The 27,222-nt window shown below is 43.3% G+C and overlaps 1 protein-coding gene across 1 annotated transcript in view; it reads right to left on the reverse strand.

Annotated features, from left to right (window-relative positions):
* WDFY2 (WD repeat and FYVE domain containing 2) overlaps positions 1-27,222 on the reverse strand; it is a 171,840-nt gene that overhangs the window by 4,099 nt on the left and 140,519 nt on the right. The window contains exons 7-10 of the mRNA XM_065896046.1: positions 18,599-18,725; positions 5,961-6,066; positions 1,967-2,068; positions 976-1,106 (exon numbers count right to left, since the gene is read on the reverse strand). Of these exons, the coding sequence (XP_065752118.1) occupies positions 976-1,106; positions 1,967-2,068; positions 5,961-6,066; positions 18,599-18,725 (466 nt within the window). The remainder of the gene's footprint in view (positions 1-975; positions 1,107-1,966; positions 2,069-5,960; positions 6,067-18,598; positions 18,726-27,222) is intronic.

A 27,222-nucleotide genomic window follows, 5' to 3' on the forward strand; every position in this document is an offset into this window, starting at 1 on the left:
TTCCCGGACCGGGGCACAAACCCGCATCCCCTGCATCGGCAGGCGGACTCTCAACCACTGCGCCACCAGGGAAGCCCTACATGCAGCTTTTAAGACACCCACCTAGTACGTAAAATGATTTTACTCTAAACAGGTGTGGCGGTGGGTGGAGGTGGGAGAATTGGGCAATAAGTTCCCTATGAGATCCTGTTGTAATTCACTAAAAGGGAAACTTGGTGAAGAGCATTCTGTTTACATCTGTTTTACAACAGCTGACATGAAAAAGATGACATGGGAGGAATTCCCTGGCAGTCTAGTGGTTAGGACTCTGAGCTTCCATGACAGGGGGCACGGGTTCAATCCCTGGTGGAGGAACTAAGATTCCGCATGTCGTGCAGTGTGGCCAAAAAAACCAACCAAACAAAAAAAAGGAACATAGATTAAAAAAATGAAAAGACAACATGGATCTGTCCCACCCTCCCTGCCACCCCCCAACAAAGCACAGCGGCACAGTAACCTCAGGTCCTGGGTTATTGGGAGAGACCGACCAGCAAGACTCAGCAGCTGGGCAACTGGCGGCACTGGCCTCTTAGGAGAAGTGGCTTAACTCTTCCTGGAAAACAAAAGCTCTGGAGCCTGTGGGCTGATTTGGTCCTATAATGATACCAGCTTGGGCTAGAAAGTAAACCCAGGGCTCCTGCACTGCTGGGCAATTCTCAAGAAAATGAGCAGAGAGTTTGCTACAAGAACATTTCACGGCACACACCCCTGGGACTGACGAGAGCACAGAGATGATTTCTCAGCGTGCACTCTCTCCTCCTGCCCACAAGAGAACATGATCTCTTGGTGGAAAGGAGGGCTCTGCCCACCAGCCACGGTCTGCATTAGAAACCAGCAGGACTAGGGCCCTATTAGTCATGGCTGCGGCGCTGGGCGAAGCTCTTAGACCCGGCTCCCTCCTTAACCTCGACAGTTCTGCGGATTGCTGGGACTTACTCCTCATCTGTGATGGCCTCGTGGCAGCTGTCACACACCCTCACTTCAAACTCGAAGCCCATCAGAGGGATGGAGGAGCGCTTGGAGCTGCACTTGCCGCAGACGGCCTTCCCGCACTTCCGGCAGTGGTGCTGGAGGGAGAGAAAACATGCTCCCTGCGGCTGCGCACCTCGGCCTGGCCAGGTAGGCTCAGGTGTGACCCATAGCATCCAGGTGAGGATGCTAAACCAGAATGTTCCAGGAAACTGAAGGAACATGCCAGGTGCTCCTCTTTTTGGACTGTTTATTCAGGATGAGGACTGTTTGGGAAGCACACGTGATCGTGTCACGGCCCCCCCCCAGACCCCGCCCCCCTTCCCCAGTCTCGGTGCTTTCCAATTATCACCGTATGAACTGGAGGACCCACCCAGCGGTCGGGTTATCTTAAAGCTGGGTGTCCAGGAGTGCCACCTCCAGAGGTTTCGCTGCTGGGTGAAGAACTGGGACGAAACCTGACTCAATCTACTGTCTGCACTTTGGCCGTGCTCAAGCTAGGCGACTGGCATTTGACTTCCTTGGGGCAGAACAAACCCAACCGTGGAATCAGATTGAAAATGCTGTATTATAAGTAGATATAAATAACTAAAACTAAGATGGAAGGAAGGAAAATGGAATTAAGAAGAAATAAACATCACTTACATAATTTCATGGTTTGGTACCAATATAAGCTAAGCACGGCCCCTCTAATTTTAAGGTACATTTCACTAGATGCCACTAGAATTCTAAAATCATATCCCTTAACTACTGGCACCAAGTGCCTACGGAAACCGAATGCAGCAGGAATGAGCTACAGGAGAGAAAGGGAATAAACTAGCGTGCGGTCACAAAGTGACTCCAGGGCAATAATTTACTCCCACTGCAGCTCTCGCCCAGGGGCGCTACTTCCTCCAAGATCACAAGGTAAAGTTATTTCTACACGATTACATTTTGAGGAAGCATCCGTATCACCCACCTGTCTCAGGCCAATTTTCTTGCTGTCCCACATCTGCTTGAAGTTCCAGAAGAAAGGCTGATCGCACTTTTGGCAGGAATCACTGTCCAACCATTCAGGGGTCTTGTCAAATAAAGCACACAACAGGTCACAGTGAGAAGCAGCCCAGACAGTGGAACCAGTGTCACTGCCAAAACTTACATAATCAAGATGTGTTTCTAAGAAACAGAGGTGTGATTTCTCGATCATTTTGAAAGTATTTCCTAAATGCCTACGATGCGTCAGGTCCTGGGGATGTAGTGGTGAAGAGAAAGAATCTCTACCATCATGGAGCTTGTAATTTATCAGGGAAGACTTAATATGAAAATCTTATTAATAATAGTTATTATCTGAATCAGTGTAAGGATCAGAGGCCTGAGAAGGAGAAGCACAGAGCGCTGTGAGAGTGGGATGACCTAGGCTGGGGTTCAGGACTTTGTCTCTGACAAATGATAACAAGCTGAGACCTGGGGATGCATGGCAGGAGACCAGGCACAGTGGGCTGAGAGAGGGGCAGGATGGCTGGAGCACATGGGTGTGTGTAAGGGGGGAGCAGGGGAGGGAAAAGGGGGAGTAAGGGGGGGAGGGGGGGTGGGAAGGGTATGAAGGGCTGAGGCTGGAGGGGATGCAGGGGCCACACCACTGACAGCTATGTTGAGGATTTAGGACGTTATCTCATACTTCCCGATCATATGCAATTATATTTGCTCTGATTGTGTACAGTTACATACACCTGCCTATTACACATGCATGCAGCTACCCGCGTTGGAGGGACAGAACCTGACCACAGCGGCGGGTTCTCAGGGAAGCTACTGGTCCTCTGTCTTGGCAGGGCCTGGCAGGGTGTAAGGCTCTGCTCCTTGCCTCATGGGTCATGTAATATCCTGGCTTTGTTCACTATTCCCCAACCCCATGGCGAGGACTCTAAACTATGTCAGAAAGGATGTGTGAAGCTTAAAGCTATTCTTTATCAAATCTTTATAGGTTCTCCGTAGGGGGCACTACATTTGCTTCTAGAGTTCCGTGCTCTACTCTGTAAATTCAGCCTCTGGCAGAGAGACTGGTCTCTTTCCATATATCACCTAACCCAAGGAATCGGGGAAAATACACCCAACCCCAGTGTTTCCCAAAAGTGAATTCCAGGGCACGCCAATTTGACTGACAGGACACTTACTGTAAAAGAGGCCTGAGCTCAAACAAGTTTGAGAAATATGGTAAACAACGGCCTCCCCTCTCCGGGCTTCACAACGGACAGCAGCACAGTAAAGGCTCAGGAAGGACTTTGTTGATGTAATCCTTTTCTGAGGAAGACCTGTTATAGAACAGACTCAGGGACTTAGCCTATTGCCCTACCTTTAAGCAGAAATGAACCTAAAGCTACATATTTTCTCAGAAAAAAAAAAAAAAAAGTAAAAAGGGGACATTTTAAGAGCTCTAATTCTTAGTCTATTTATTTTATTAAAACTGAAGAAAAGAAGTAAGCCTTTCACTTACTTGGTAATTTTCATGCCCTAATTCGTTTAAAGCAGATTTAATAAAATAATCCAAAGTTTTTTAGCTGAAGACAACATTTTACCCCTAAAAGACTTATCTATGTTGTGGTTTTGCAGTACACTTATGATGCAGGAAAATCAGGAAGATTTACAAACAACTTACACACACACACACACACACACACACCCTGCTACACCTTTTACAAGGAAGCGTGCTGGTTTAGGACACATATGAGATACATAAGTGGGTGTCTATGAGGAGGGAACTGACAGTAGGGCTCTGAAAAGGGGGAAAAACAATCAGCATGTGTAGTACGATTCCATTTTTTTGTCCAACAAAAAAATCTGACATGTATCTGCAGAGAAAAATGTAAGGAGGGATGTTTGCCAACATGTGAAGGGCAGTATTTCTGGGTGGTGGTATCATGAATAATTGACATTGTCTTTGTTAACAAGTACTCAGTCTAACTTTTCTACAAAGAACCTGTATTATATATACTTAAAAAAATAATAAAATTGTGAGAAATTGCGTTTCATTAACTGTACAAACACACGTTCAACCTATGGGATGTCTACCTGATCTGTGTTCGGCCACCTGAGGTCTCCCCCCGCCGGCCCACCCCCCGGCTGCCGTCCCCTCCTCTCTGCCTCTGCCTCTGCACACGACCACTTTGCCCGCTCTTTGCTCTTGGTGCTTCTTGTTCTGGTCGGAGTGCACTCAGGCCCGTCAAGCTCTTAACACTCTCTCCTGCCACAGACCCTTCGCTGAGAACATCAGCCGACGATGACAATCCTCCGTCCGGATGCTCTAACTCACACCAACTGTGATTGAATGATTTATACCATTGAATAGTTCTCTGAAGTTTTCTCCCCCACGTCTTTTCTTCCAGAAAGGCCACCCGCCCTTCAGGGCAGGGACAGTTTCCTTACACCTCAGGCCTCCTGAGCTGAGTGCCACATGGCACTTGCCACACCTAGGTAGCAGCTCCACAGATACACCTCAGGGGATGTATGTTTACAAAACGGGACACGTGCAAAAAGTGGATGGAACCAGCACTGCTCATTTAGAGCTTTAAATCGCTCGAGAAGATTTAAGATAGTCACCAAGTACCGAGCGCCCAGATATTTTCATGTCAAAAGGCATAACTGAAGCAAGATGGCTCGGCGGACTGCCCACCAACCACCTGGTTCCGTCTCTGGAACACTGCATCGTTATCCTCCTTTGGGCCTCTGTCTATCAAGGAGGGAGGCTGTGTGCACAGAGGGAAAAGAGCCCAGCAGTTCCCCTCCCCAAGTCTGGCCAGTCAGGCCTGGGAAGAAGCCAGGACAGACCAGGTGTGACTGTCCGTCACCCAAAACAGGCCACCATGCAGAATAACGAGTCACATGGGGTCCTGGCTAGCACGGCTAGCACACACTGTGCCGACATCTCTGCCTTTACGCCCACGGGGCCAAGTGGTACTTTCAAAAGCAACAGTCCACAATTCCCTACTTCCTGACGGCAAGGATCATTTTAATTAGTTACTAATAGAACTCCTGTGGATTTATGGTTTGAGCAAATCAAGCTTCAATCTCCTTAAGCATTTAATTACTGGTATTTGAAAGGCACTGCATTATGGGTAATAGGAACTACTCCCTTGAAATGAGATTGGGGTGAGGGTATGGAAAGAAGTTGGGAAATCGCTTTTGTCTAATTTTTCAAGTGTTGCTTTTCTAATTCTTGCATCCCGCAAGGAAATAAATTAGAAGAATACACACTGTCAAAGGGAAAGTTTACTTAGCATAATTCTAGGGAAATGAGAAAATGGTTAACTTCAAAGTACCTGTCAAAGGGGATATTCAGTAAGCAAATCGTTGTTAAGATGCTCAAAGATGAAAAAGAAAATTCACTGAAAAAAGAATGTTATGATAAAACTTAAATATATGCCTAAAAAAATGACAATGTATATATTTATAACTGGAGAACTGCTTAGAATATGACTCGCAAACACAAAAAGATTATTTCTAATATTTCTATTAATACCAAACTAAGGATCCTTCATCAAATACCATTTCTCACACACTAGCCACCACTTCCCCAATAACATAAAGTACTACGCTTTCTGTTTTCGTAGGGCACTTCATAGCAAACGGCTACTCACCTGAAAATAGCTGCTTCCTCTTTCTCGCCTGAACTGCTGTTGTAATGGTACAACAGATTTAAAGTCTAACCAGCTTAGTGTCAGTTGAAATTCTTACGAAACCTCCATTACGTTAAGTGTTACGTGCCAATTTATGAGGGGTTAAAAAAGAAAAAGGAAGCTCCTTTCATACCAGAATTTAAAAATTTTCTGACACAACATGTTTTATTTCATGGTTTACTCATAAAAGAAAGAAGAAGTGAGTAGGAGGGGAGGCTGAAGCTTTTTTCAGCAGGGTAGGAGCTGCAGAGCCCAGCCCAGTGGCTGAGGAGGGGGGTGGCCCGAGGCTGCTGTGACACCTACCTCCTGCCTCTCCACGTCCATGTTCCAGACGACAATCCCACCGTCACCACCACAGGAGATGAGCTGCCGCGTGTGCTGTGCATAGGACAGGGCCTGGACTCTGTCACTGCGAAAGAAGCAAGAGTTAGTGACAGTTCCCAAGAGCAGAGAGAGCCCTGAGGGAAGGAAGTTCCCTCAGGAACAGTTCCCAAGAGAGAGCCCTGAGGGAAGGAAGTTCCCTCAGGAACAGTTCCCAAGAGAGAGCCCTGAGGGAAGGAAGCCCAGCAGTTGGTCACATGCACACTCACCGCTGAGCCCCACCCAAGAGCAGATCTTGGAAACCGGATGGAATTGTCAACATGCTAACATTGGGAGAGTACTCAAGATTTTCAACACTTAAAATAAGTCAAAATGCTCGTTTAATAATTAGATAGGTTGAACATTTTTTTGCGGTATGCAGGCCTCTCACTGTTGTGGCCTCTCCCGTTGCAGAGCACAGGCTGCAGACGCGCAGGCCCAGTGGCCATGGCTCACGGGCCCAGCCGCTCCGCGGCATGTGGGATCTTCCCGGACCGGGGCATGAACCCATGTCCCCTGCATCAGCAGGAGGACTCTCAACCACTGCGCCACCAGGGAAGCCCTTGAACATCTTTTGATGTGCCTGTTGGCCATCTGTATGTCTTCTCTGGAGGCATGTCTATTTAGGTCTTCTGCCATATTTTTTTAAAATTTATTTATTTTTGTCTGCGTTTGGTCTTTGTTGCTGCGTGCGGACTTTCTCTACTTGCAGCGAGCAGGGGCTACTCTTCGTTACAGTGCGCGGGCTTCTCATTGCAGTGGCTTCTCTTGTTGTGGAGCATGGGCTCTAGGCACACGGGCTTCAGTAGTTGTGGCATGCGGGCTCAGTAGTTGTGGTGCACGGGCTTAGTAGCTCCGCGGCATGTGGGATCTCCCCGGACCAGGGCTTGAACCCGTGTCCCCTGTCCTGGCAGGCAGATTCTTAACCACTGTGCCACCAGGAAAGTCCCTTTCTGCCATTTTTTGTTTGAGTTGTTTGTTTTTTTGATATTGAGATGTATGAGGTGTTTGTATATTTTGGAAATTAAGCCCTTGTCGACTGCATCATTTGCAAATATTTTCTCCCATTCCATAGGTTGTCCTTCCGTTCTGTTTATGGTGTCCTTTGCTGTGCAAAAGCTTATACGTTTAATTAGGTCTACTTGTTTACTTTTGCTTTTATTTCTTTTGCTTTGGGAGACTGATCTAAGAAAATATTGCTATGATTTATGTCCAAAGGGGAAAGTGGGGGAGAGGTAAATTAGGGGTATGGGATTAACAGATACACACCACTATATACAAAATAAACAACAAGGACGTACTGTATAGCACAGGGAACTATATTCAACATCTGGTAATAACCTATAATGGAAAAGAATCTGAAAAAGAATAGGTATATATATAACTGGATCACTTTGCTGTCCACCTGAAACCAACACAACATTGTAAATCAACTATAGCTCAAATTTTAAACATGCTCGTGTAAGATGCTAAGGCCCCAAGAAGAGGTAGTCTTTGTCAGTTACCAACACTTAAGGAAAAAAGCTGCTCTACTGGTTCCTTAAATGATCAATTAAGTAAAGTCTGTGCCATCTGTTCATGTTATATTTGTAAGGTCATCCAACAAAGTGTCCGCTGGGCATACCTGACGGAGCCAGGTAACCTGTGCTGCCTAAGATGGCTCCCAGGGTGAATCCAACACAGCAACAGACTTGAGTTTCACTGATGCTCTGTCTCTCTAGTTTTCATGCCCTCTTTACTGATTTTGTGTTTTATTTTTCTTTCTAGTTCATACATGGCTGACAAGTTATTCCCCCTTGGTGGGGAATTCAGCTTCAGGGTCTGACAATTTGATCACCAACAAAAGATGATAGAGACCTATGTTCCCGTGGCAAAAAGAGAACAAGGAATCTGGTTTCTTGGTTGTTTTTGTTTGAATATTTTTCCATTTTGAGCTCAAATTCATTAAGAATTCTGTGGCCACTGGGAAGGAGAATAACTCTGTGAAATCTCAACTGGTGATTTTTTGTGTGCTTTTGTGTTTACTTTTCACTTGCGGCTGCAGTTGTAGGACTGAAGCCATTAAGCTCTGTGCGTCCGTGTCTGCAGTTCAGAAGGGCCTTTACGCCTTGTGTATGGAATGCTTTCCTGTTTCCAGAGGGTACCAATAAATTAGATTATGGCATCTTTTATATTATAAGCACTTGCTTATAAAGATAAGCAAGCACTTATATAAATTAAATATTCCTAAACTTCACAGAAAATAAGGAAACTGAACCTCTGAAACTTTAAATTTACTAGACTTAAAAATTATTCCACAGAAAATACACCCCAACTCAGTGATATTTTAAGAATCCAAGTTCACAAAATTAGGGTAACTCTTTGGCAAATAAGACTAGCATGATGAGTTTTAAAACACAGGTATGTCTTCTTCTGGATTAATCAGTGTTAAATATAATGCAGATGTACATTTTGTTTTACTTGGGTTGATTTCTCCTAAATTTATATAGGATAACTAGTCAAATAAGCTAATATTATGCCTATATAATGTTTAAGATTTTGAAAAATAAGTTTGTGTTCAATTAATTATTCTGATAAACTTTTTATATATACAGCAATTATGTTTTATAGCATATCAACTTAAAGATCATTCCCAAGATCTTTAAGTAACTTACAATGGACTAATAGTAAGTTGAGCTAATTGATAGTCATTGGATACCTACCTAGATAATTTCTAAGTAACTGAAACTTCAATTACAAAGCATAATAAGCATATATGATTATATATGTTTGCCTATTTTTGTGTGCTGTAGAGAGGCTGTAACTGAGGTGAGTCAGGTCAAATGAACGTGTTCCTTTTTGCCACTTTCAGGGGATGCAAAAGTGATGTATGTCACAGTAGAAATTGATGTCACGTGATTCATGAGCTGTGCTAGTCTAGCTGTGCTAAAATGCCTGCATGTGATGGAAAGTTCTCAATTATCCACATCCTCCCTCCTCCCAATCTTCTCTATGAAATATAAGTTAGTTACTTTGGTTAATTATTATAATTAAAATGGGTGATTGAGACTATGCCAGGTGCAGTAATGAAAAGGAAATACGATTGTGTCTGTGTTTTGGGGGAAGAAAAAAAAAAAGTATTGGTTTTTTTTTCTTTTTTCTTTTCTGTACCACATGGCCCGTGGGATATTAGTTCCCCGACCACGGACCAAACCCGGGCCCTCGGCAGTGAAGTCAAGTCAAATCTGAGAAATTTTTAAACTACTGATTCATCTGAAAATAGCAATGATGAATCCATTGCATTTTAACGTAAATAACGTATATTTTGGGGAAAATAACTATATTTCCCAAAACAAAATATTCTGAAGACAAAATGGCATTGTTTAATATTTGTGCAAGTCTTTCTAATGTCTGGCTTAATAGGCAAGAACCAAATACTCATCTCTTTCTGCATTTGTTATAATGTCACTCAGGTAGCCTCTGGAAAACTCCATTATATACTTTCGAGAGAGCATAAATGAATGAAAAAGGCAATTCTAAAGTAAAATATAAATTTGTTTCAGAATATAAAAGAGAAAAATAAAAGACAAAACATGGAAAATGAATTTTACTTGCTTTGGTTTATAATACTTGAGTCTTTATAAAAAAGCTATAAAATACATTAAAATTTTGGCATAGTTCCCTCGGTTTTGATGGCTTGCTTCCTTAGTTTACTGAGTAATGCCTTGGACTACACTGCAAAAGGATATTCTTTACCTCCTATGGAATCTGCCTAGCTAGCAGAGATTCTGTGTCTCACAAAAATTATTTTCAGAGCTTTATGTTGACTTGAAAAGTTCTTGATTATTTAAGAAAAGAAAAAGGAACACGGGCCCTCATTTGTGAAAAGACCTAAATTCTTTAAGACTGTGTTCCTTTCTACATTTATTTTCCAATGTTTTCTTGTTACTTCGATTATATAGATAACCGAGTATTGTTTCTTAGGCACCTGTGCTCCTATCTTAATCAAGTATCTAAAGATATCAAGTATCCTCTGAAAATGCTTTTGCTTTCCCACACTGAGCCCTGTATTTTGGGGGAAAAAATTTTTTTAGCATATTTTTAAATACTAAAAACGATCTTTAGATTATCTAAAACTATCTTTAAGATTTTCTAGAGGGGTCCTAGAAAAATCATAAAGATTTGTTCCCTTTGCCTTATAAAGATAGAGATGCTATACATAATTGCTGTGTTACTAATTGCATTTGTTTAGTGTTACAGGAAGAGCCGTCAGATCAGAGGAGATGCTTAGTTTTCCCTAGGTTAAGTCAGTATGGGTAAAATATTATTAATATATTTCTGAAATTGTATATTGCATGGGAAGACCCTGGAGATTTATCAGTGCTCTCATTGTCTGTTTTTACCTGCAGGCAAAATACTGATCAAATCTCTTAGGAAATAGTTATATAGGGTATCTCAATAGAGAGTTTTACTCTTCTCAATTCTGATATTATTTATAACAGTAAAAATTAACCATTAAGTCTCTAATATCTACAGGTAACTTTGTATTATTCTGATTCTTGCCTGAAGCCTCCACTATAAGCTACAGGCCAGAAAGGTCAATCTCAGAGTTTCCTGGGAAAGGACTCTATATAGCAAGTATTTTAAAATACTGGTATTTAAACAAATAGACTCTTAGGCAAAGGGTACTGAACTGACATTGCTTAGATAATCTGTAAACTGTGCTAGTGGATTGAGTCAGGATCTCCTTGGATTTCTGGACTCTTTTTAGTCTGCATGCAGATGGCTTCACAAATGCAGACTGCTGAACCAAAACCCAGCAGAACAAGAATTAATGACACAGGACTGAATGAACTGAAGAGGAACATTTTACTGTGGTTACTTGTCTGGAATACTGTTGACGTTGCTTTAATGTTCTATTTTTTGGATATATGAGGCTGCCTTTTCTCTTACTTTTGATGCTATCTCTAACTTACAATTTAGTAAATTCTGCTTTGATAAGCTAAATCCAAACATTTAAGAATGATATCCAATTCCCAGAGATCCCCCAGAATTCAAAATCTGTTACTGAGTCCCCTTGATTTTCATGGCAATATAGTTACTTCACAGGTTTAATTAGAATCTATCCATAGTATATCATTGGGCAGACAAGGCCTTACCTAGAGTATCATATTAGAGGGTTCATTGAATCAGATATGACTAGCCCCTTTCAGAATTAAGGGAGTCGATGCCTATAACCATCCCCCTCCCAAAAGGAAAACTGGCCTGGTACCTGGTTTGCAGGGTCCTGGCCTTACAGGTGGTAAGAAAGCTACCAGGCCAGGAAGCTAGCAAATGTTGAAACCCTCGAGGAATTCAACCAAGGTTATAAGTACTATAGGTGAAAAATGGTGGAGATTTTCTTGGGCTCAGTTTCCTAGCCTTGGGATAGCAGATAACAGAGGTTCTGAAAAGCTCAATCCAAGATTCCTTATAAAAACTTTTGTAAATTTTGTGGGCTTAACAGTTGTTTAATACTGTATGGCTCCATATTTGCAAAGCAAACCAAGATGGCCTACAGGTTAATTTACACTCTTATTGCCCCAATGTACATAATTAGGCCAAACTTTATGAGACCAGCCTTTTTTTGTGTGATCAAGAATAATCTTTGAGATTATTCTGATTACAGGAGAGGAGGAGGAAGAACTCGCAGGTAGGTCAAAAAACTTTGAAATGGGCAAAAAGAAATTACTGGGTATCTTTTCAATGGAATATCAGGTATGGTCTAGCACACCCTTCTGGGTTTTCTGACTCTATGGGGGTCTGTACCTTCAGTATCTTTATGCTATTTTATAACTCTGTAAGTTATAAAAAACTGATACTACTGCAAATGAATTTTATCCAGTGAAGATGCAACTAATTTCCACATCCTTTTCCTCACATGGAAGAAGTCAACTGTGAAAATACAAATTCACTGCAGCATTCTCCATTGCCTCTGCATGTCTCTACTCTGGATTTTCCTCTGAACTGGCTGTAACATCTTACCAGCTCCTTTATTAAGTAATGACTAATATAAAATCTTTGACATGTATTCATTAAAAAACAAAGTCAATTGTTTTCTATCTCTCCTGGTTGTTACTTCATACATTTTAGAATAAGGACTGACACCATTGTGACATTCCGGGGCAAGAAGGAAAATCTATCTATTTGAACAGATTCATGACCGCCCTGTGATTTGAACTACATTTCATTTGTTAAGACACCTTGATACACGTCAAGGATCTTGCAAAACGAAATAAGCTACAGAAGGAAGTGCTTTGCCACTCATAGCTGGCAGCAACATTCAGCAACAGATACATAATTTATGGGACTCCAGTCCTGTTAATATTCCAACACAGGAGAACACAGTGATGAATGCTGTATCCCAAGCTTTGTAATAAAGCTGCTCAGGGGCTTCTTGATTTAAGGATTCAAAATACAACCACCTTGCAGTTAAAAACGAGATGAGGGAACATCCCCAGGTTCACAGATCAACGGTTATAAAAAGTAAAAGATACCTTCTTCTTGCATTCATGTTTGATCTGGCATCACTGTAGCATTTATACTAGAATGCCTCTCAAAACTGGTTATTATTTCATAGATGAGCATTCCATGAACTGCACTGCAAATCTCTTATGAGTGTATAAAGACCCCACTTTGCACGACCAACAGGCTCCACCACCTACAAAGACTATTCTTAGTGGGATGGCCGCACTTCCTTTCTCACCAGCCCTAGAGGCAGTATTTCTCATCGGGCCAAGCTATGTAACACGGAGGACACAACGCAAAATGAAAACAAAGGGCCCCTTGTCAAAAAAATAAAGAATTACAAGATGGTGACAGTAGAGCATTAAACCAAGCATGGGACCCTTCTAAGCGTGAGGCCTCGTGTGATTGCAAAGGTCACACGCCCATGAAGCTGGTCCTGTGTCTGACGCTTCTTAAGGAAAAAGGGTAGAGAAGCCTTTATCCTCTTTATAGAAACAGATTTTCAGACACAGGCTAACATCTACCCAAACGTCAACTTAGGCCCTGTTCCATCCCCAAAGTAGGGGGAACTTAAATGTAGAGCAAAGAAATGAAACTTTCCAAAGTATGAAAATTCCCAGCCCACTTGGTGAAATCTAACCAGTTAAGCATCTGCTTCTAGAGATCTCTCTCTCTTATATTCGTAACTCCCACATTCCTAAGTTTTCCAGACCTCCTAGGACAAGAGAAGGTCTGTGACCAATCCACACATGAGAGGTCTCCAGGATAACTGATACTTAGGGTTATCCCACACCAAAGGGACCCTAGAAGGATCGTCTCCCCAGGGATTCTTGGACAACAGCCAAGGCTGAACCTGAACTTGGGGTCTCCTTTCCAGGAACATTGGTTTGTGCATCAGCAACGTTTTGCTGTTCACTGGCTAGAGTGGAAGTTCAGATTAGCCACTGGCCCTCTGTCCACTTGCAATTTCCTGAGAACACCGTACTTAGTTCATGCAGTTCTGTTTGGGTAACCCTGAGCAGAACGATGAGAATCTCTTCATCTACTAAGATCCAGATCAAGAGGGAATCTCCCCCACTGAGGCCACCTGCTTTCCAGTAAAATGGCAAACTGACCCACCTTTACCACCTTTTCATACGTCTAGCACAGCCCCATAGAGGCAGGGACTGTTTTCTTAGTCACCTTTGGGTCCTAAGAGCCCAATACAAAGTCTGGTCTGTAGACGGAGCTCAATGAACATCTGCTGAATATATTAGGTATAGAGGGAGTAGGTGTATGTGGCAATATTTCCATTGGAAATGCTACAATCAGGGAGAAACAGTGATCTTATCTGAAAGCTCGATTTTTGAATTATTATCATTTTTATTAACAAGAATAATGTTAACAATTGCCACTAATTACCCCTTATTCTTGTCCTGATTATTTTACATGCATTGTATTATTTCTGATTTTTGACAACCTTTGAGGGCTTTTCTTTCCAATATTGTCCTTATTTTAGAGATGAGGAAACTGAAGATCAGAGATGAGGTGTCTTGCCCAAGCCTACAGAGCCCTTCCTCATATACAGCCTGGCCTGACTCAAAGGCTACTATTAGTCACCACACTATACAACCCCTCGCTCTTTGACGAGATGCTACCCTCTGTAAAGAACTTTAGCTGCTAATACTTTGACCTATTATGTCTTTAGTTAGCTAAATAGTTAAAAATAGAAAAGACATCTCTTCCCATCACCCCTAATGATTCTCTAGTGTGACAAGGAGAAACGCTCCTAATCTCAGATTCGGAAGGAGAGAAAGCTCTCATACATATTTATCCTTGGTCCCTCTCCCCCAAACCCAGAAGAACCTGAGTGCCAGAATTTTACTTCCTTTCATAACTTTGATATAAGAGAAAAGCATAAATTCTCCCAATGTTTATTTATTTGTGAATAGCCTATTTCTTTACCAAAAGAATTCGAAGATGCTTATAACAAAAGTCTTACCCATGGTAAGAAGAGGAAGAGAGAAACCCAGAGCTGGGGCTGTGGAAAGAGGAGGCAAAGACACAGGCCACGTGGGCCCAGGGCCACGGCTGTGACTGAGCCTCATGCAGCCTGCGGATCCCAGTCTTGGTGGAGGGATCCATCACAAGGGACCACGCAGACCTTTACCTGTGCTTTAAGTCAAGTTACCATTAAATTAAATTGCCAGAAAGTCTTAGAGTCCTAAGAAAACACTATTAGAAAGAAAAAATATGGCCATGAAAGAAAAGTCAGTCATGAAATGACAGGTGTTATCCTATACCTATCAGAATAAAAAAGAATCTAAAAGGTCCAAGTCCCATGATTAGATTTGACAAGGTGGGCACGGGACAATAAATGTCCAGGTTTATGCTTCAATAATATCCATCTAACTGGTAACTGATTCTTGAAAAACATAACTGGCCCCTGAAATTGGAACCTTTTGTTTGCCTTTCTTTCCCCAGAGCTGGCACGTAATCATGTTCTACTTGCTGCAGGGAATAAAAATACCAAAATGCTTCAAATGCAGATACTATTGTACTATAGAAGTATACTTTCTCAGCTTTTTTTCCTTGGACTTGGAAACATTTTTGCTGTCATCAATCACTTACTTGTGCTAAAGCTCTCTCTGCTTTGATGGGATTTTTACACATCAAATCAAACTAGCTACAGTAATGTTGTATTTCTGCCAATGAAGGATGGTGTGAAAGCTCAGAACCTGGGACAGAAGCCACAGGGAGCTGTCCCTCCACACTATGGCTGGACGTTTCCAGAAGAGGGGAAGGCAGTCTCCCCACCCTGAGGGGTGGGGAATCTCTGGTCCAGTCTGCTCTTCCCGGTGCCCAAGCTCAACGATTGGGCCCCTGATTTGGAACTCTGGCCACCAACAGTCATCCTGGGGGAAGGTGGGAAAATGAGGAATTGTAGGAGAGCAAGGGGCAGCCTGAGGCCCCAAGCAGAAAGTCTTTGGCCTCTAAAGTAGAAAAGAAAGAAAACACCATGGGGCATGGTGGGGACCATGTTATTCAATGTTCATTTTTGTTTCCCCAGAGCCTAGCACAGCGCTGGATACAAAGAAGGTTCTGAGAAGCTTTCTCTGCTGGACTGAACTGAGGTCTGGGAGACCTAAGCTACCAGCTGGAGTCTTTGAGGATGGAAGCCCAATATTCTCACCGAAAAAATGATATCTGACCTCTCTCTTTCATAGGGTTATTGTAAGATTAAACTGAGGTGTCTGTGTGTTTTGAAAGCTCTTTGACAAAGTATTAGGCGCTACTCAAACAAGAATCAAGGATGGGGTGAATTGGGAGATTGGGATTGACATACATACACTACTGATACTACGTATAAAATAGATAACTAATGAGAACCTACTGAAGAGCACACAGGACTCTACTTAATGCTCTGCGGTGACTTAAATGGGAAGGAAATCCAAAAAAGAAGGGATATATATATACGTATAGCTGATTCATTTTGCTGTACAGTAGAAACTGGCACAACATCGTAAAGCAACTATACTCCAATAAAAATTTTAAAAAAAAGAAAGAAAAGATTGCTGATAATTTGGAAAAAAACAAAAAACGAGAAACAAATACAGGAATCACCAAACACCAATCCAGTGGCCAATTTTCAGGGCAGAGGAATGGCTGCTGTGAACGTGGGCCTTATCCTGCCTGATGCCCTTGACCTTCTTTCCTGCACCTTCTTTGTGAACCCCGTCTTCCTCCATCTGTCAGCAGCTCCAGTGCTTCCCTATCCCCACCTCGGGCACTCAAACCCACTCTCACAGCGTGACACCAACGATGCTGAGGAAGTTTACTTCTCCTAGTTCTGTGACAGCAAGGGTAACCCCTCTCAGACTAAGACCTGGTGTCAAGGAGCCCCTCATAGACTCTACCTTATTACTAAGCTTGAATTATCAATAAATAAAGCACCAGGCAAGGCCTTCTGCTGTTCTTCCTGTTCAAGGCAGTTCTGACCGGTAGCTCCTGATCTCACCAGCCTGTCCACTGCACCAGGCTCCAGGGTGCCATCCTATCAGGATGGACTCCAAGTATGGTTCGTTTCATCTTCTAAAAGGCCAAGCCTGTATGTCTCAGAAACTGGAAGACCTATTAGTTTAGGCTTCATTTTTCTGGAACTGAGAGACTCTGTCTCCACTTTATAGCTTTTCCTTTCTTATCCAACTGTAGATGCAAGTCTCCCAGAACAACGTTTTGCCTAAGGACACGCAGCACCCAGTGACGCTGGCGGTGAGTACTGACACTCGCCCTGCTTGCAGTCTTTGTGAACCACTGCGTAGAAATAAAACTAGTTATGAGCTAATTTGAATGAGTCCACGAAATACTGCTGATCTTCATTCAAAGCCTGTATTTGATTTCTCGGAGGGAGCCCGAGTAGCAGGAATTACTTGGTAGAGTAGCTGGTAACCAAGTATTAGGAAACAGGGCTGTATTTTGCTTTTCTTTTTCTTCACTTACATGGATGTCAACTCCTTCTACGTGATCTCGATATGTGTCCCCTTGTCATGGAGAGAAATATAAGGGAGTGATTTCTTTCATGAGCTGATACTGAGGTCTGAGTGGTCCCACAAGCCAAGTATAGCCCCGGACAACTGATCTGTTCTCTCATGTGGGAATGAAGGACTTAGTAGCTATGTCTCTAAAATTAAACTCTAACACAAAAAGTAAGTATTTGTGCATGGGCCCTCTAAAATTGAATTAGCTCATATCTAATAATTCCAAACTGTAAATTTAACTTCTTAGGAGAAGTTTTTGAAACTCGTGTTTCCAGGCAGACCTACAGGCGGAGCTAATGCCACTTAAAACCAGTCAGTTCATGGGAGTTGATATATTAGAGTCATAGTTAAGATCAGGTTGAAAACTTTAAAAGTTAAAGACAATTCAGATTAGCTTCAGAGTTCTAAAGCAGACTGAAAATTCTTTTTGGCAACACAATCAGGCTTTGCCTCCGGGGACCTCGGGCAGCACACGTGGGACAAATCAGAGTGTGGTCCAAGGGTCACTGGCAGAGCTACTTGGGAGGCTTGTTACGACACAGATGCCCACAGCTCCAGACCAGTGGAGAGAACCTCAGAGGACAGGGCCCAGGAATCTACTTAACAGATTTCTCAGTGATTCTTTGCGGACAACAAAGTTTGAGAACTGCTCCAAGGAAGCACAAAGCTTTCTCTGCTCTTCCCCTCCGTCTCCTGAAATCCACTCCTTAAGGAAGAAGAGCCTGGTACTAATCAGGCGAGCACTCAGTAACTATCTGGGGAAGTACAACATGTACTGGGTGAGGATACCTTTTCCTTAAGCTGCCAGGAATCTTGAAAACACATTTGAACTCAATTATAGAAATTCTGTAGGCCTTCATAGCTTATATTCTGAAGCTCTTTCTTCTCTCACTCTCAAATTTTTACTCTTATAGTCTTCCCCGGTTCTCTTTTTTACCTTTTATTTCTTTGCTGCCATTATTTTATTTTGTGGTTTTTGTAAGCACTCTCAAATCCTCTGTGGATTAAAATGGGGTATAAATAAATAAACATACTTATGTACAGATATAAATCAAAGTGGCCATTATTTGCGTTCCTGTCACATTATCCCCAGGCTAAGCTCCTGCCACAAAGACTGGCCCGCGTGCCTTTGTTCCAGCTTTCAGCCGGGAATCTTTTCCCAGAGTTCTTCATAAAAGCACCAGCAGGGAATTCCCTGGTGGTCCAGTGGTTAGGACTCGGTGCTTTCACTGCCAAAGGCGCAGGTTCGATCCCTGGTGGGGGAACTAAGATCCCACACGCCCCACAGTGCAGCCAAAAATAAAAAATAAATAAATTTGGGGGCTTCCCTGGTGGCGCAGTGGTTGAGAGTCTGCCTGCCGATGCAGGGGACATGGGTTCGTGCCCCGGTCCGGGAGAATCCCACGTGCCGTGGAGCGGCTGGGCCCGTGAGCCATGGCCGCTGAGCCTGCGCGTCCGGAGCCTGTGCTCCGCAACGGGAGAGGCCACAACAGTGAAAGGCCCGCGTACCACATAAATAAATAGATAAATTTAAAAAATAAATGATAAATAAAAAAATAAAAGCACCAGCAGCCTTACCTATGTCCTTGGAGCTCGATGGCTGTTCCTTTTCTCCCACCGATGTCCCACATGATGACAGAGTGGTCGGAGCTCCCCGAGAACAACACCCGCTGGACGGGGTCCCAACAGAGAGCAGTCACCCCACCTGAGAGAACAGACACAGCTGGTCATTAGTCACAAAGTGACAACATTATTCACCAACAACTTGTGAGAGCAGAGGAGTTCGGAGCTAGCGCAATTCCTGGCACACAACAAACTTCTGTTGAAAGAACAAGTAAGTCCCCAAAGAGAAAAAAATGGGCTCCAAGAATAAAAGTCCCACCCTTTATGCACTTTTCCCCAAAATTTAATGTACCATAAAATCAATTACTGTAAAGACCAAAGGGGAATGAAAAAGGTAATTAATTGACCTTCAAAAAATAGACATAGTTCTAAGAACAGAAAATACCACACTGTTTGGAAATATTGACCATAGTTTTTAAGCCCCCGTCTACCCCACATCCCGACAGCAGGTGAGCAGTAAACGGGACTTTAAAAAAGCTCAGTTAGATTTATTTTATTCTTGAATACAGGTGTTGATAGACAACAATATCAGAATTTAAAATTTATTTTCTCTCTCTGGGAATTTAAATTTATAGATTCTGGGAAAATTACTTACATCCTCAAGTGTCAGTTTCTTCAACTGTCAACTGGGGATGATGGTAATACGACAATACCACTGAGGATAATATCAGCCTAACCACTCCCTACCTCACAGGGTTACAGTGAGCATGACGGGACCAATTACCTGGAACCACTCTGTAAACTGTGGTGTGCGGTACAGATGGTTATCAGCATCACTCCAGTGGTTTGGCCATAAAATATTACGACAGATTTTCTTCCCTGGCAGTCCCATCATAAATCAAACTTCTTGTGTACTGAGAACAATAGTAACTTTTTATGTATAAGATGAGCACAAAGCTTATGAATACTTAAGAATACGAGAAATACTCATTTTTATTGAAAAATATTATATTCTGAAAAGAACATACAAGTTGTTTCTTATTTGTTGGAATCCGACATTTTTCTTCTTTAGATCATCAATTTGTTCTAATGAAGTACTGCACTTTAAAAGCTTTTAGGAAAGTTTCTCTCATATAATGTCTCAGAAGTATTTTTTCAAGGTCAAAAGGAAAAAAAACCCCACTATCCTGGATTATGCTTAACAGCTTCTCCCTATACCTGCACGACATTCTGCTTGTATATATTCCTGTCCCTGTAAGAATACACACCACTTCCCCCAGTGCACCTGTGCTGACCACCCCCTGCAGCTCCCATCTCCTCTTCCCTCCCCCACTCCCACCCCAAAACAAGCACAGGGCCAGCAGCAAACAGGCTCTGGTGGTACTTGTTGAATGAACGAAAGAGCAGATGAATGAAGACACAAAAATTGCTTTTTCATCCACAAATCTCGTTATTTGGAACTCCTCTGTTATGCTTACTTAGCCTTTCAAAGCTAAATATTTTCTCTTTCTGTATAACTCATCTTCTCTCCCTGTTATTAAACTTCATGTAACCATCCCCCGACCCCTAACCTTCCTTCAGTATCTGAGAATGTAATGCTTCAGGATATGCATTCCATCGTGCAAAATGTTTATTCCCACACAGTACTAGAATGACTCACTTTGTTAAATAGCTGTGGTAGAGTCAGCTAATTGTTTACTGAAATTCATGTTCCCTCTTCTTGTATATACAGTGCTCCCTGGAAAGTTGCTTCCTACAGGGGCCACATTAACTGGCCCCTCTTGCAACTAGGGGGCATGTGACCAGTTCTCAGCAAGGGAACCCAGAAAGTACACGGAAGTCATATGCATCCCTCCCAGGCCGAGGCAGTTAAGACGTTCCTTTTCCACTTTCTCTTTATACTTCCTCCTGGAGGACTCCAAGACGCCAGGATACAGAGAAAAATTCTAGAAGGAGCCTGGGACCCTGAATCACCACATGGAAAAGAACAGGAACATTTGCACTGGATTGTTACATGCATGAGGAAAACGCCTTTGCATTAAGCCACTGAAATGTTGAAAGTTATTTGTTAGAGCAGTACCATTACCTACTACAATGCCACAGAATTACTAGAATATTATAATAAGGCTGGTCCAAGAGGAAGGTGAGAGTCACCCAAAGCTTCAAAAATGTCAGACAAGTGAAAAGAAGCTATTAGTTTACACTGTTAATATTGATGCCTAATACTTAAACAGAATTAGAGAGAACCCTGGTTGGAAAACTGTTTCATTAGCCTCCAAAGCAACCCACTATAAACTCTGAATTGGTTTTTCCCTCAAAATGTATCTAGAATCTAAGCACTTCTCACCATCTCCATTGCTACTATCCTTGTATGAGCCACAGTTAAAATTCTTGCCTAGAAAATTAAAAAGTATGACACACATTTTGTTGTAAAGGCTCCGGGGGAAAAAAGCACTCTCATACATTGTCAATGAGAATGCAAACCAGTAACATGGGGAAGGCCATATCCAACAAAACTACGTACGCACTGAGCTCTCAATCCAGCCCTCTCACTTCCAGGAATTTATCTTGAAGATACTGTCCCTGCTCCCATCAAATACACCAAAATACACACTCTATTCATCTCAGCATGGTTCGAAATAGCAAAACATTGGGAACAACTTAAATGCTCATATAAGAGAGTGGGCAAATAAAACTATGGTACATTCACAGAGTACTATGCAGCTATGAAAAAGAATGGAGAAGACCTGCTGGATGGCTATGACATGATTTCCAGGATATACTGTAAAGGGAAAAAGGCAAAGTGCAAAAGAATATCTACATTATGCTACCTCTCATCTAAGAAAAAAGGGTAGATGAGAAATTACTGAGATTTGTTAATGACAGCAGGTGTGTGGGAGAGGCTGGGGAATAGGAATGGAGAAGCGATGAAGGAGAGACACTTTTTGTTGTGTTTTTTTGGTTTGGTTTTGAGTTTTGGAATCATGTTACTATTTCACATACTCGAAAACAAGTAAAAAATAAAAACTAGGAGTGTGTGTGTCTCTGTGCGCGTGAGGTGTGCGTGTGTGTGCGTGTGTGTGTGTTGCTGAGGGGGAGGGGAAGGAGAACCCAGAATGGAATATGAACAGAAACAAGTGAACCTAGCCATATTACAAATAAGTGGTACAACCTCACTGAAGGGGGTTAGGGGAAGAATTGACAAAATTAACTATGAAAAATGGTACTAAGGCCAAATGTAAAAAGATTTGTATACAAATACAGTACTCTAGTTAGTTTGTCAGATATATGATAAGAAACGGAATATTTACATAGTTTCAACGTTTCAAGGTATTTCCTCACAACATACTGATGTATTACAAAGGGTGATTACAATGGAGAAACCTGGCAGACACCATCTTAACCAAGTGATCAAAGTTAGCATCACCAGTAAGAGGACAAATCAGTATCACGTGCCTTCTGATATGATGCACTGAGAAGGCATATCGTCACTTTTGTTTTATTCTTATAAAAATTTAACCATAAGGAAGCATCAGACAAACTCAAATGGAGAGACTTTCTAGGGGGGAAGGACAGTCAGGCTAGTACTCAAAAATGTCAAGGTTGGGACTTCCCAGGCGGTCCAGTGGTTGAGACTTCTCCTTCCAATGCAGGGGGCAAGGGTTCGATCCCTGGTCAGGGAGCTAAGATCCCACATGCCCCCGGGGCCAAAAATCCAAAACATAAAACAGAAGCAATATTGTAACATATTCAATAAAGACTTTAAAAATGGTCCACATCAAAAAAAAAATCTTTAAAAAAAGAATGTCCAGGTCATGAAAGCACAGAAAGACTGAAGAACTGTTCCAGGTTAAGGGAACTAAGGAGACGTTATCACCAAACGTGGGGTGTAGTCGTGGGTTGGATTCTGAACCAGAAAAAGGATATTAGTGTGATAACCGGAGAAATGTGACTAACGTGTGCGGATTAAAGAACAGTGTTGTTTCAAAATTACCTGATTTTTGATACGTGTACTGTAATTTTCAAAGATGTTAACATGTGGGGAATAGGGGTGAAGGATGGATGGGACTCTCAGCACCTTCTTTAAATTCTGAAATTATACTACTAGCCTCATACAACATTTCCTGCTTCCACTCCTGTCCCTGTTGTCTATTCTCCACCAAAGTGATCACTGAAGAACACAAAGCAGATGAGAACACCCCTTGCTTAAATCACTCCTGTGGTTTCCCATCCCATGCAGAGTAAAACCCACAGTTCTCTCCAGGCCCTTGGTGATTCTGGCTTCTGCCACTATAGGGGCTTCCCTCTCTCTCCTCCCCCACCTTACTAGCTCTGCTCCAGTCAGCTGGGCTTCCCAAAGTTCCTAGAACAGGCCAGTTTCATTCTTACTTCTGGGTCTCTGCATTTTGTTGCCTCTGCCTGTGACTTTCTTCCCCTAGATTATCACTGGCTTGTCCCCTCACAAATGCCACCTCCTCAGAGACCTCCCTTGACCACTCTTACCACTTTCCTCCTTACGGTATTTCTCTTCAGAGCATTGCCTATTGTCCCAACAGAATATAAGTTCTAGGAGGGCCAGGGCTTTGGCTTTTTCCCACAGGACCCCCAGGATCTAGAATTCTGCCTGCCTTACAGTAGGCATTCAATAAGCAAATGATTGAACGAAGGAGGAAGTACATGAATGACTGTCTTTTGCCTGTTCTTAGGACATGAAACAGGCACAGACATCTCTTTTCCTGGCTGACCAGTGTTGTCTCTGTGCTGGTCTTCACCTATTCCACTACTCATACCTGTTAAGTCAGGGAATGCTCATCTCAAGGAGAAGCTTTGGAGATGGTCTTGCTTGACTAGTTAAGGATTAGGGGGACAGAAAAGAGAAAGATGACAAATATATGATTTCCCCTATTTAACATGTGTTTGTGTCCCCCCCCAATCATATTCATATTCAATATTTGGAGGTGATTAGGTCACAGGGGCAGAGACCTCATGAATGGGATTAGTGTCCTTATGAAAGAGACCCCAGAGAGCTCCCTCACCCACTCTGCTGTGTGAGGTTATAGCAAGAAGACAGCCATCTAGAAACCAGGAAGTGGGTTCTCACCAGACACTGAATCTGCCAGTGCTTTGATCTTGGACTTCCCAGACTCCAGACCTGTGAGAAATGTATTTCTGTTGTTTATAAGCCACCCAGTCTATGGTATTCTGTTATGGCGGCCAGAATGGACTTAGACAACATGTAAAATGGGTGGCTCAGGTTCTTTAAAACATCGTGTTAGATTTAAATAATGGTGGGCACTGGTAAAAAGAACGGTTAGAAAGGCTTATTTAACTTTAAAGACTTAATTGGATGGGCTGTTCATCCTGTCCAAACAAACATGGAAATACTTAAATAGGGTTTTCTGTGTGCCAAGTGATAGACGCCATTCACCTCCTCCTAACTAATACACACCAACATCTACCAGCATTGCACCATGAGAAGCAGGCCCTCTGGCCTTTGTTGGTGACTATGGGATAAGGATGGTTTATGATGAAGAAATGGGAAGTTGATATACGGTATCAGAAGCGCAAAGGCTCTGGAACCAGATTCTAGGCTCAAGTGACAGCTCTACCCTTATTAGGTATATGACCCTGAGCAAGTTATTTAAGATTTTGAGCCTCAGAAGTCTAATCCATAAAAGAGGGATGATAATAGTTTTGTTAAGATTAAATGAGTGGGGCTTCCCTGGTGGTGCAGTGGTTAAGAATCCGCCTGCCAATGCAGGAGACACGGGTTCGAGCCCTGGTCTGGGAAGATCCCACATGCCGCGGAGCAACTAAGCCCGTGCACCACAACTACTGAGCCTGCGCTCTAGAGCCTGCAAGCCACAACTACTGAAGCCCGCGTGCCTAGAGCCCGTGCTCCGCGACAAGAGAAGCCACCGCAATGAGAAGCCCATGCACTGCAACGAAGAGTGGCCCCCGCTCGCCACAACTAAAGAAAGCCCGAGTGCTGCAACGAAGACCAAACGCAGCCAAAAAGAGAAAAACAAATACCGTGTGCAGCCAAAAGTAAAAAAATTAAAAATAAACAAATTTATAAGATTAAATGAGTGAATATATATAAGCACACGGAACAATGCCTAGTGCATGGGAAACACTCAATAAACGGGAGCTATTGATTATAGTGCAGGAGACCTCATCTGGACCATCTCTGTGACACTGTTTTTTGTTGAGTTAGCCTAAGGCAGCGACCAGCGCGTTCCCATGCTATCTCAACCATCATAATATCAACCTCTAGTTTTTGCACATCACATCAGGCTGCAAGGAGCCCGAGCTGGGAAGGGGAGTTCTTGGTAACACAGAGTCGGGAAGAGTGAACAGACTCTCCCAGGGCTCAGACTGTTACACCACAGGCTTCAGGAACAGTGGGAAAGATGGAAGGAAAAGCTGCAAGACAGGAAACAGGATGGGACTGGGGAGGCAAAATAATCACCCTGTGGTCCCATTCCAGTTCTATGTAAATGACCTAACAACGGGTCTCTATTGGAGGCTGGCTTATAAATCACAGCATTCATTTCAAATCAGTTCAATAAGCAGGTACTGAGCGTCTTCTATACGGCAGGCACTGTGCTAAGCTCTGTGGATATATTCAAAACAAATAAGACTCAGACCCTACACCAACACAAATATACAATGTTAGTTCTGGGAACGAGAAGGACACGCACATTGCGTTTGGTGGAGCCATTCTCTCACAAGACGTGGTTGCTCCCTCTGCCTGGAGCGCAGACCTACCTTTTATCCCCCAGGTAACCTCTTCTCCCTCTTCAAGGTGCAACTCAGGAGCCCTCTCCTGCAGGAAGCCTTCCCTCCAACACCCCCAATCTAGGTGAGGCTCCCACCTCTGCCCACGTCTCTAAATGTCACCATCACTCACTGGATCCAACTTTGCTGGATTATAAATCTGTCCCCACTGTAGACTTTAGGCTCCACATCTTTGTATTCAAGCACAGTGCACAGACCTGGGTGCACCAGAGGTGCTCAGTGTATGTTTACTCACCTGGCCCGTTAATTGAATGGCAAAGCAGCACAGGAGGACGATAAAGGAGAGCAATAAGCCGTCACAACAGAGGCTTTGGCAGACACAGAGGAGCCCAGAGGAATGGGGCGGGGAGTCTCTTCTTTCTGCGGCGACTGCTTCCTGATGGGCAGCAGAGCCCTTTCCACCCGACGCCTCTGGCGGCAGCGAGTCAGCCACCTCAGCGAGCCCTGTCTGCTCTGCCCTCTCCGTCTACACCCGGGCCAACCTCCTCGCCCTGCACGACCCATAACCAGGATGGAGAATGAGAGCCAGGGCTGCGATGGTTGTGGGTTTCCGGGGTTTATGATATTTTAATTCACAAAAATCATTTATTCCATTTCGTTGTCCTTCACTCCAGCTTTCCGCTCCAGAGCTCTCCCTCATGGTTTCATTATATGCTTCTCCCTGCCTTGGCCCTCCACAATATAACCGACAGAATAACTTTTAACATAAATGAATTCATTCTTAAAAGTCAAGGTTTTATCTATACTATTTTATACTCTCATAAATGGAATTTTTAATGGCTGCATAATATCCCAAAGCATGGATGTACCTTATTTCACTTACTGTTAGGTTGTTTAACTTTCAACTATTATACGTTTTGCTAGGATGAACATTCTTATACATAAAACTTTATTCCCATTTCTGATTTAGTTAGAAGAGTTTCCCAACCGTGGAACCAGATCAGAGTATAAACATTTTTAGAAATTTCATACATGTTACCAAATGCTCAGTGAGCTAATTTTTGGAGACTTTTACAACATATCTTGCAAAAGCTAAAGACTAGGTGGAGGGTCACAGAGTCAGGGCTGGAAACTGCTGGCTCTGTCTCTACCAGTGCGACCTGGTATCTCACCACGCACATCCCACCACGCGTGCAGGGGGAGGGTGTGCAGGCAAAATGCGGCCAGAGGAGAGGCAGCCAAGGAAGTCCTCAGACCGCGGAGCCTCTTGAATAGAGTATGTGACCTTTCAGCTACTGCATTTTGCTCCAGGTTGAAGTGATGAGTGTTTCTGGAAAGGTAAATGTGCTCCGCCTCTAGGCTACACCCTCCTCCTGAGACCCACAGCGGGACATCCAGCTGACTCCTTGCCACCTCCTCAAGGGGGCCTCTTGGTCATGTTGAGTTTAAAGCACCACGACATTCTCTCGCAAACCTGCTGTTACTCCTGCCGTTCCCATTTTCAGTAAATGGCATCACCATCCACCCAAATGTTCCAGACAGAAACATGGAAGCCACTCCTGCTTCAACCAATCATCAAGCACTGCTGACTCGTCTCCTAAACAGACCCTGAACCCCTCCTCTACTCTCCACACCCGCTGCTGCTCTCCCGGTCCAGACAGGAGTCCCCTTTTCCAGGGACTCCGGCAGTAGCTTCCTTCTAAAAGGCCTCTTCACATCCAGCCTCATCCCCACTCAATCCACCACCCGCTGCTACCACGATTCGTTACAACGGAAAGCACGTTACCACCCTGCCTCAACTCCACCGCTGGCTTCCCACTGCCTGAGAACAATGTCCATCCGAAGTTCTTCACGTTGCCTGGGACGTCAACTTGTATCCCTCACCCCTGGCTCTCCAC

Source organism: Phocoena phocoena, chromosome 18 (genome assembly GCF_963924675.1).
Source record: "Phocoena phocoena chromosome 18, mPhoPho1.1, whole genome shotgun sequence".
Classification (NCBI taxonomy): Eukaryota; Metazoa; Chordata; class Mammalia; order Artiodactyla; family Phocoenidae; genus Phocoena; species Phocoena phocoena.